The sequence below is a fragment of the Cydia pomonella genome, chromosome 12 (genome assembly GCF_033807575.1).
Source record: "Cydia pomonella isolate Wapato2018A chromosome 12, ilCydPomo1, whole genome shotgun sequence".
NCBI classification, from domain to species: Eukaryota; Metazoa; Arthropoda; class Insecta; order Lepidoptera; family Tortricidae; genus Cydia; species Cydia pomonella.
In genome coordinates, this window is record NC_084714.1 from 15,426,055 (window position 1) to 15,438,252 (window position 12,198).

Genomic DNA, 12,198 nt, shown 5'->3' on the forward strand with positions numbered 1-12,198 from the left:
ATTAAGTGAACATCATGTAATTCGCGAATTTAAACTGTCGTGAGATTATATTAAACAAATTTTACGGTATACACTCACGTATTTTAAGTCACTCGCGCGATATGTTTCGGAGAGCCTAGGTCTCCTTTCTGAAGCACTAACAGTGCGAGCAATCAGTGCAGTATGCAGTGCTCATGTATTTCAATTTAAAGCTCAAATTCCTTCAATTTTATTTCTTAAATTATCAACTTCTTCCCGTCGTATACCGTTATTCGTTACCGAATTAGACTGTACTTTTCAATACAAACTGTTATGTAGAGATATATTCCTATTAGGAAAAATATTCCAAGACTGCAGCTACTTGTGGCTCGATGATTCATTTGCTATAGTATCTACTGATGCTGTGCCTATTTGTATGCAGGTCATGGTACATACTCGTACATGGTAGCTGACAAAATAAGTAACAGATATATTTTGCTTCATTAAAATTATAACTTCATTAAAACTATGGTATACCTACCTATCATGGGCGACGCGATTTTATTAAGGCCTAGGGTATTTTCGATTCGTTCTTCTATTATGTAAATAATAGTGTCGTTTCCAAGCAAAAATTCCCAATTTGTCGCTTGCCATAAATCCTTATGGCAAGCGACAAATTGGGAATTGATGGGAGTCAAAGCATCCGCTTTGACTGCCATAAAGATACAAGCAAATGTCGTCCTTATGGTAAGTGACAAAGTGGGACCTTTAACTAGACTTCGACACATAAACTTCGAAAGATGCATAGACAATCGAACCGGAAATACAAATCGATTTTATCATATCTCATTATGTTTTGGCTAAGGACGATTTCGTTTATGTACTTATCTTATTCGTTCATGGTGATATTTACAACATTACACGGGAAATAGTTTCCGCAATCCGTGAAGCAGTACGATAGATGAGCTTTTAATGGTATTAGTTGTAATTCCACTAATGTCCTTAGTTTGTCTCACGTTAACTAATGGATTACGCAGAAATTGCTATATATACACCGGAACAAACAGCCTCACTATGCTAGTATTAGTAATTACCAAATAAGTTCTCTTCATCGTCTACCAATTGATTTACAAGCACTCATTCTCATATAAACAAAAAAACTAACGTAACCTTACTTTAAATTAAGTTAATGTTCGCATTTGTATTTCATTACGATGTTGTGAATTTTGATTGGGTTTCATCATGTCGACAAATGAGTATAATAACCAATCTCTCATTGATACCTGGCAAGACTAATTTTTGGTAATCCAGTATAAAACATGGTCTTTGATAACACTTACTTATTACGGTCCTGGAGCTCACAGTTACAATGGTTATTTCAATACTTGACTCGCCTAAGTTCGGTATGAATTACAGGGCATGTTTGATTTAAGTTAGTAATAATAACTCAAATATCGATGTGCTATGATTTTATAAAACCTTTTACGATGGAACAGCCTCGTTATTAATTACTCCCGAGGTTTAAATTAACGATCTTCGGTTTCATGATCGGGGTTATTTTCGAAGAGTCAGAGGCAAATTAATATAATCTTAAGAAAAAAATCAATCGAGTCCCACAGTAAGCTCATAATATTGGCTTGCGTTGTGGGCACAAGATGACGGTATATATAGATGTAGATAAATACTTAAATATATACAAAACATCCATATAATCATGTAAATATGGGAATCTAAAAGTAATCAACCAAATGCAGATATTCATCTTAGTAAATATTATTCATTTTCGGTCTGGGCCATACTTTTAATGAGTTCGGATATGGATTTATTATACTTATAAAAAATATGTATTCATAAAAATATGTATTCATAGTCATGTATACATATAAAAATATGAACAAAATTTAAAACAGTGCGTTCACAATTTAACTGTGCCTAACAAGTCTTACAATTTTGTCAATCTTTAGTATATTTTCCAATTAAACATTTCTTTTTTTTTCAGTATATTGTCGAATTATCCAATATCACCCATTCTCCTTGTTTTAGTTTTATTTTTAAAATAGTATACAATTTTTTTTAAATATTTTCATGAAATGCTGTAAATTTTTATACCATACTGAATATTAAATATTTGAATTTACAAAGATATTTTCTTACTGCGTTTATGGTGAAAAATTCTACCAATAGTTAATAAAATTGGTATTGTCTCCAATTTATTATTTATACATAACTTCAGTAAGAATAGTGGTGATAATTATTTAAGGACGAACCCCCTTACTTATAAAACTTAACAAGCCTCAATTAGTTAATTTATTTTTATCCTTTTCTTACAAATACATAAGTGATATAGACAAAAGAAACGATTCTTAATTGAATCTTGTATCGCGTTTATGAATAACGCCAAACACTTCATGCTTAGCGTGAAACCTGTGCAAAACTGACTGACTTTTTCATAGAACAAAAGGCGTTCTGGTGGGCAAGTCATAAAATAATTTTATGTGGGAGGTACAATGTATAAAAGATGACCCCTGCGCCGCCCGGCCGCTTGCGTCGACTCAACTATCACGAAACTATTTTACGACTATAAAGTAAAAGCTGTACTGAAATATGGGAGGAAGATAAGCCGCGGATATAGATGGTATAGAGCAATCCATGGAAATTATTTTTCAATTTATCATTGATTTATTCAGGGGGTATTGATGGTTTTCTACGTTTTATGACCCTAACCGTTATAAAAAGAAAGTTATGAGATTGGGGGCGTTTATGCAACATAACGGTTGAAATTTATCAAAACCTAGTAAGGGTACAATTTTAGAAAATATGTTTTAATGTGACATACGGATGTTGCCTGCAGCATCGTTGCTGATCCAGCGTCTCTGCAGCGGGAAATTGGAGCATTACCATCAATTTGCTTGGTAAATTGCGTTGTGGTCACTGCACATTGCTATTTAAATCATAACGTTCCTAACGTCATTAAAATTATTAAGGAAATATTATATGTTATTATTAAGTATCGGGCGGTCTTTGGTTTGGGACGCTACGTGTGTAGACATTTTTGCCGCATCCCACTTACCGGGCACAAACACTGGTGTTGGTCATGTGCGAAGAGTAGCAAACGGCGCAAATACAGCGCTCCAAAGTGGCTATTATAGCCTTTTGGGGTCGAAACGTTAGGGCCATAAGGACCCAGCCCCCGGCGTTTAGCGTCGCGTTTGGTGGGTGCCACAGGTGACTGAAGAGGGCTGGTCAGTATTTTCCCCAAAGAAATAGCATCTCCATGCAACGGAGAAAAGCGGCCAGCCTGCTGAGCATACTGCCTGCTGGCGGCGAGTTAGAGAGTGTTTTTTATTTGTATTATGTATACTTTTAGAGTAACAAGTAAGTTGACGAAGCCTGTTGCAGATTTTACCGCTGTATTGTTTTGTGACGAAACCTGTAGTTGTTTGTGAGTTTGTTTTCACCTGACAAAGCCTGCGTTGCGAATATAAAATTATGGTAAAAAAAATTAAGGAAAGTGTTAGTGCCCTCGATCCTTTCCTATTACTGTAACGCTGCTCCAGCAGTTGCCATCCGAATGACATCCGAATATAATTATGTACGTAGGTATAGCCCTTCGATTTGTAGCTGGCTCCAAACGGCTTATCATTTCTCTATTGTTAAGGAAAACCGCACATGACCGCAACTCCTACGGTTACTGAACCGTAGGAGTTGTAATTCAAGTGACTGGACCATTTTTTATGTAGGTAGTAGCACGGTCAGTTTTACTTAACCGTTTGGGGCCAGCTACAAATCGAACGACTATACCTAAATGCCTGAACGTGTTACGGCTGTGAACTATCCGATCAACCTGGCTTACAAACAAAAAATACCAACCTACTTTTTTATAGCATAATAAATTATAAATATCCCATTTCAAATATATATATATATATATATATATATATATATATATATATATATATATATATATATATATATACGTTGCGTAGCATTGATCAATAATATGAAATAAACTGGATTGAATATGGTAAAACCTCTAAGCGTCACAGTAAGTGATAACTTTCATAGGGTTATCAAGAGCAGATGAATAACTACTTACTGGTTTAATTATAATCTTAGTCGTTACTGAGCAGGCAAAAGCACCACAATGCTTTCTAATTATTTTACAACGTTCGTTTTATTTTTTTGTGTAGCGGGTAAGTACTTTTACAAAATTTAATGATTAAACTTAATACGAATAAATTAAGTGAATTTTCTTAATACTTCATTGCATATGAAATATTGATGTTCTTCATATTAGGCTGGGAAGTATCAAGTTTCGCGCGGTTAGGCAAGAGGTCTTTAATGAAATTTAATTTACTTACTTCCCGGCCTCTGTAGTAATGTACTATTTCTTAATCTTTTCATACCGGACATACTTTACGGTTCTTATTTTAATTTAGAATATCCTCGCAGCATTTTGACTAAATAAACTCGCACTTAGGCCATACGGCCTACTGAGAAAAACGAAAATATAAATTCTGTTATCTGCCACTTTTAGATTCGATCAATAGAAACGCAGATAACGAAATTTTGAATTTCGTTTTTCGCGGTAGGCCCTCAGTACCCCTAGTGTAAATAAATTCGATTTCGAAACGTGACGTACGCGTTTGCGTTTAGTCTCATTATGTATGTGATTTAGAAAGACCGCGCCAAGCGGGACGTTTTGGAAACTCAAAATCCTATACAAAATGACACTTAACGCAAACGCGTTCGTCACGTTATGATGTCGATTAAATTTACACTAGGGGTACTGATCTAATTTTCGAGCTCGGCGTGACTTTCTAACGTTTCTAGAGTGACGTTCTGCTTGGCCGTCTATAAGAAACTCACCAGTCGTTTTTATTGTTTCCTGGTCTTTGTAGTAATAAAAACCGGCCAAGAGCATGTCGGGCCACGCTCAGTGTAGGGTTCCGTAGCTACTCTTCCGTCACAATAAGCTAAACTGGAGCTTAATTAAAGTATAGTAAATTGTTAACCAAGGGATGAAACGGTACCTTTCACCCGAGTTAAACAAATAGGCAAATTTGCATAATCAGTACCTAATTAAAGTAAGTCTTTTTAGTATGAAGGGAAAACTTTTTGCGATAACTCAAAAACACCTAAACTGATCATGTCCGCTATAGTTTTCATTTAATGTCTTTCTTAAGCTCTACTTCCACGATTTTTTTCATATTTTTGGACCTATAGTTCAAAAGTTAGAGGGGGGGGACACATTTTTTTTTTCTTTCGGAGCGATTATCTCCGAATATATACACTTTATCAAAAAATGTTTCTTGAAAACCCCTATTAGTTTTGAAAGACCTTTCCAACGATACCCCACACTCTAGAGTTGAAGCGAAAAAAAAAATCACCCCCACTTTACGTGTAGGGGAGGTACCCTAAAAAAAATTAAATTTTTAGATTTTATTGTACGACTTTGTCGGCTTTATTGATTTATGTATCCATGCCAAATTTCAACTTTCTAGCACTAACGACCACGGAGCAAAGCCTCGGACAGACAGACAGACAGACAGACAGACGGACATGGCGAAACTATAAGGGTTCCTAGTTGACTACGGAACCCTAAAAAGGACTACTTTTGTGTTTCAGAGTGTGTTGTAGATGACTATCGGTTTGTGTCTGAAATTGATGGTTATCTCAAGCTGCATCGCGTCCCGGAAAAGTGGCAAGATGCCCGATTAAGGTGTTATTTAGAAGGTAAGTTATCTGTGTGTTATATTAGACATATGTTAAGCAGCATCATTTTGTTTATAAATAATTATAAATAACATGTTGTTCGATGACGACATATACATAATAACAACAATTTCTTTGTTTTCGGTTTTTTGTTTTGTCTCAAATTAATCTGTTAATGATATGATATGACCTTGTACTCGCAGTGAGTCGAATAGGCACCAAACCAACAGCCCGCTATATTTCATGTCAAGTAACATTTAATCATTTGCGTAGCTTAGTAGAGTCAGACCAAGATAATTTGGTAGCGATTTTGATAGCCCCAGACGGCGCAAGTGTCAAGTAAACGTAAATAGAAATTTGACGTTTAAAATAACCCGTGCACCGTCTAGGCTATCAAAATCGCGGCCAACTTATCTTGGTTCGACAGTTCTTACTTTATAAAATGGAATTGATGAAGACGCCATAATATCTTAACAATTAAACAAACACTCCGTGATATATTCTCAACTTTAGTCTTATAGAAGGTGGAGGTAAGGAATGAAATCTTCATGTACCAAACAGTGTCATCAAAAAATCTCAAATAGGTGGCGCTATACCTAGAATACTTGAAAAAAAAAAAACAAATCATAGACAGCGCACTTCACTCCGGCAATAACGCCTAGATTGTTAGCTACTTTAACGCTACTCTGAAGATATTTGGAACTATTATTTATAACTAAGAGCTTGACATGTTGCAACAGTTCTACCATTAGCTAGAGATTTCACTCCTTTTAATTCCACACTCCATATATAGTCTTTTTCAAACTCGAACGATAGGCTGACACATGTCAAAAAGAAATTATAGAGTTATGACATAGCAATTTAGAAAAGATTTTCTACGATTAAATCTGCTAAGGCCATATAATCGATTCTATTGGTGATGATTTATATTTTAACATACCATCACAATTGGACGCGACTGATTTGACACTAGCGGAATCGATTCAGTTAATAAGTAGAGTCAAACTCTATTGCATTTGAGTTCCGTTTTATAGAATGAAACTCAACTATTTTAAAAATTATTTCCTTATTCTTATAACATAATAAGATATATTTTGGTGATTTGTGTCTATTATAATGAGATATAGCTACGAAGATAGGAATTTTTGTCCCATAGGGATTCAAGTTATTTTTGTTAAAAAAGGATTGGTCTGAAACGTCAATGGCATGGAATGAAAAAATAATAATAAATGTCTCCCTACCCTTCCCGTTTGAAAATGACTTTAATTATATGCTCTCTTAGCTATATGCTGATTGCCATAAATTATATTTTAGGTGGTGTACTGGCTTCACCAACAGATATAGATATAATAACTGCCATGAAAGAAATCATAACAAAGGAAAATCAACAAGAAGGCCCAGAGAGATTTTATACTGGAATCCATGCGACGTATTCTAATGGGTACTATACGACTATTACAGGTATACAAAGTTTCAAATTAAGTAATAAAATCTATTTCAATTTGCAATTTAAGTATATGAACTGTAAACAACGTTGTATTACAGTACATACATATTGTCTTCGCATTCGCACGCGCCGTTATTTTGTCAGTGGCATCCATACAGCCAGAAAAGAAGGTTGTGTTTTTTTTTTATAAAAACAAAGTTTGTTGCTATCGAGTTTATTGTTTGAATCAGTTTTTTTATGCGTATGGGTGCGAAAAGAATTGATCTAACTGTGTGAGGCAAGGAAAAATTACAATTTCATATTAAATATTCCTTATTATTCTTGAACTTGTACTTGTTGCTAAGAAGGCCCACTGTCGGTGCGGGTAACAAAGTCCGGCCACGGGCCTTATTGAACGTATTATATGAAATAAAAAATTCAAATGTTTTAAGACAATTTTGAGCTTTTTCGATCTCTTTACAAGGCTGATTTTGTAAGTTATAAGTAAGTACTTGAAGCCCATAAAATTTGTCCCGTATTTTGGTATGTGGAGAAACTTAAATAAATAAGAAACCTATATTGATTGAGTTTTACATAATATTCTTTTTATTTTTTAAAGATTTCATTTTAAGTTAAGATGGGCCTTACCTCACTTACCTTACATGTGTTATAAATAACACTTTTAACACTCATGACTATTTGCTATAGAAATAAATATAAATATTATAGGACATTATTACACAAAGTCCCACAGTAAGCTCATTAAGGCTTGTGTTATGGGTCCTTACACAACGATATATATAATATACAAATATATATATATATATATATATATATAAATACTTCAATACATAGAAAACTCAGGAACGAATATTTGTACTCATCACACAAATAAATGCCCTTACCAGGATTTGAACCCCCCCGGACCATCGGTCAGTACCCACTAGGCCAGGCCGGTCGTCAAATAGAATCATGTTGATTTGGAGGAAAGACAACGTGAGTGCAAACTACTACTTTAATTGTGCAATGCTGTTTACAGGGGTTCCTCTCTCACAGATTGATGTGTTATGGGAACACGGTCAACCAAATAACTTGTATGAGCATTATTATGACCGCCCAAAGAACTGTCTTACCATGAACCAATCTGGGGCATTAGCTGCAGCAGGTTGCGAGGCCGATTTCCCATTCTTCTGTTTTAAGTCAACGAAGAAAATTAACGCCCATAAATGTGGCCCTGAGTATATTGAAAGTGGTAAGTTGCTTTTAATAGTTAAGTTTTTAAATATTTAGTATCTAAAATAGGATGCTGTAAGACGCGTGTGTCTTACCATGAACCAATCTGGGGCATTAGCTGCAGCAGGTTGCGAGGCCGATTTCCCATTCTTCTGTTTTAAGTCAACGAAGAAAATTAACGCCCATAAATGTGGCCCTGAGTATATTGAAAGTGGTAAGTTGCTTTTACTAGTTAAGTTTTTAAATATTTAGTATCTAAAATAGGATGCTGTAAGACGCGTGTGTCAGGCGTTAGTGGACTTTAGATATTAAAACGTATTTTAGGGGCCTATGAGATCTAGTTAATCACGGGATTAATAGGTACAAATCTATGAAAATATATTGTCATTCATAGTCGTCACTAAGAAACACACTGCCGTTTTGGGTACATACAGACAAAATGTAAATTAGCTTACAGTAATTCAATTACTATTTAATTTGAATATAAATATTAAATTATTAATCATTTATTGTCGTGGTTAAATTCAAATGAGATACAGAAGTATATATATTACAAAATAAAAAGAATTAAACATATTGACATTGTTTACCACGCAATGGGCTCACCTCAGCATAATGCTGACCCGAAAGTCAGCGCTGATCTTCCGGCGAGACCATTTGTGGGCCACGATCGCAACTGTACGGCACGGCCTCATAAAACTGAACGCATCCTCTTGCGACAGTTACTAGCGCCATTTACGTATACGCCATATTGTCATTACTCTTCTGAGAACTTTTAGGATAGGAACCTACCTAACGTCAAGAATGATCATTTTTTACTGTTTGACTTGACATTTTGTGACTCCAACAGTATCTAACCTTATGACTGCGCGGCAACGCCACGAGGCTTTTGGGCACACTATCATCTGGCGTTGAGCTAGTTCAATTTTTTATCTGTAAATATAATACATAGTAGGTATTAGTAAGTACTAAAAAGAATGAAGAAATTACACTACAAATGACAAAGAAATTGAAAAATATGAAGCAAATATACTAACACAATTTAATCAGCAGTCAGATAACCACAGCTTCTTTAACCTCCCCTTGACCGACGCAACTGATTGTGCTTGTCTGAGTGAAATAGAGAGTTCATACCACAGCTTAACTACACGCACTGCGAACGACTTGTCGTAACAAGGGCTATATTTATGTTTGGATTATTATGTTGAATGTATTCACCCATTGAACTTTATTATGTTTTACAGACTACCAGATGAATAACAGAACTAACAGTTGTTACAAGTTCCATAAAGAAGGCCGGTCATGGCCAAACGCTTTTAAGACCTGTATGGCTGAAGACGCATATCTGGCTATCATTAACAGCGAAGCTGAGTCCGAAGTTCTAAGTGAATTATTTAACAAATATTCCCATGACGATATTCCCGGTGACTTCCATAAAGATGCTGCCAGCATTGGCTTCACTAAGTGGGCGGAATATGGAGATTGGTTTACTATTCATAGTGAGTTTATTTTGCACTATCAAGCAGGTTCTAAAGCCCAATCAATCTCTGATTCGACTTGGCAAGCGACAGACTGTACAGGTGTGCAGTCAAGTGTAAAAATATGGGTGTACACATCTTATTCAAAAATATGTCCCATAGCATCTTATTCCAGTGTAATAAGAGCGTAGTACCATATTTATGAGATGAATCTTTCGATACATATTTTTGCACTTGACTGTACAATAAACCTCAAATTTCTACCCTCATAAACTAAACCATTTTCATTCATAGACGTTCATTCCAATTTTGATGTCACAATGTAACTTTTAATTGGCCTCTTGGATGGATATAAAAATTGACATTTCATTTACAATCCAAAGTTTTTTTGGTATCCAAACGGGCTGGTTCAAAATACGTTGACAAAATTTTGACTACGGCACATTATTGATCATTTTTACAAACCGTTGCGTTTGTGTATCAAAACTAAATAAGAATATTTTGAAGATAATACTTTTTGTTTTAATTAAATTATTGTAGTTTTAATTTTTAATGGTATTTGTAAAAGACTTGTAAGTAAGAAAATATTCCTACATTTTTTACCAATGTTTATTGGGGAAAAATCCTGTATAAAAATGATTCAGTTACTAATACTGTTAACCAATTGCTATTATTATTTTACAGGCGAATCGTTGGCTGACGCTGGATTTTCTACCTTTAATTCTGGTGAACCTAACAATGTAGATCCACCGGAATTATGCGGATCGGTTTGGAGAACTGGCCTGCTTAACGACCATAACTGCAATCGAATCCTTGCTTTTATCTGTGAAAAAACACCTTCACAAAGCAATTATAAAGACCTTGAATTTCGGTAATATTCTCGGATGAGAAAATTTAACAGTTAAGTTAAAATTAATAGGTTAACTCAAGTTTCTAATTTATAATAAAATTGACCTTTTTCATTAATTAGTTGGGCCTAAGTTCCGGCTGAGAACTTAAAAAATTACGAATCTGAGTCGGTGCTAATGTAATCTGTATACTTGTATCGGAAATAAATTAAATTTGCGCTGTAGTTCCGTTTGTGCATATTTCCTTTTTACAAAAGCAAATTTATATTTCTTATGAAATGATTTACTACTAAAACTTCCCAAAGAACGATACGCTTATTAAAGGCAGTTACTTAATTAACTTGGACTTTAGACGCTAGCATTCCTTTCCTTTATAGCCTTATTTGTGCTCGTAATATCTCGATAAATACTTACGTACTATGAATGAATTATAAAAAAATGCAAAATAAATTTATACTGATATAAGAAAAAATAAAGGAAAGGTTTGGAGGATCATAACTTACTCTAGATCGTTTCTTTCACGACGACGCGTGCCTTGACTCATAATGTCATATTGTTTTGACATTTATGATGACATTTCCACACACTAACTTGGACTACCTCTAAAAAATCCTTTTTACAAGCTTTTATTTAACTTGCTCTGTTAGTTAGTGTGGGTCAAATCTTGAAAGCTAAATTTTACTCATTTCTCAAATTCCAATTAAGCTAAAAATTTGGATACATAATGTAAGTCGGTTGACAATACAATATACAAGGTGACCTTAGCCATTATTGGACAAACCCTGAAATCCCACGTAGAGTTACTTCTCAAAAATGTTCTGACGTTAATGTTTTTTTTAATTAGAACAAAAGATAAAAAAATAAATTTTTCGAACAAAAGTTATTTGCAATAATCGACAACAAAAAGAAACACACTGTGTTAATCTTTGGCAGTGTTTTTGACAATTTGTTAGAAATATTTGATAATGATGACATTTTTCAAAAGTCAGAAGCTTGAAAGGTTGAAGTTGTTCCATACTATTCTTTGAGGACTGCTACTAACACATACAGGCTGCTCCAAAGTAAAAATTGGTAATTTGTTAATTTCTTCGAAACCGCTACACCGGCTGTTATGATACTTTGTACATCGGTTCTAAATACCCTAACGCATATGTACCTTTCGGCTTTGCCCAATGGCTAGGGACACACTGTATATTGGTAGATTGGTACCATCGAGCTGATTTTATGATGGAGATAAGAGCTAGCCGTAGAAACTCTGTGATGAAATAAAGCAACCTAGACGAAGCAGGAATACGACGAACCAGGAACAAACCCTAATTGTGTTTGGGTTTTTAGAATTGTCTCCATGATTTTTAGTTACCAGTGGTAAGAAAAGTACAGACAGCGATAAAGGCTTGAACCAAGAAGAATCCTATAGAAAGAAAAAGGGCCTACGCTAGCTGACGCGGACGCCCGCCGCGTGCGCACGCACACGGGTGCTATTTGTAGGTGAAATCCGCCGCACGCGTCCGCTTCAGTTAGCGTTGCTCATACTATTTTT

At 35.0% G+C, this 12,198-nt stretch overlaps 1 protein-coding gene across 1 annotated transcript; it reads left to right on the forward strand.

Annotated features, from left to right (window-relative positions):
- The first annotated feature begins 4,060 nt into the window (after positions 1-4,060).
- Positions 4,061-11,160, forward strand: LOC133523705 (uncharacterized). Its single transcript, XM_061859388.1, is given in 6 exon segments — positions 4,061-4,151; positions 5,587-5,694; positions 6,988-7,134; positions 8,139-8,546; positions 9,577-9,831; positions 10,495-11,160. Coding segments are annotated over 6 exon segments (1,158 nt in total). The 5' UTR covers positions 4,061-4,102; the 3' UTR covers positions 10,686-11,160.
- The last annotated feature ends 1,038 nt before the right edge of the window (positions 11,161-12,198 follow it).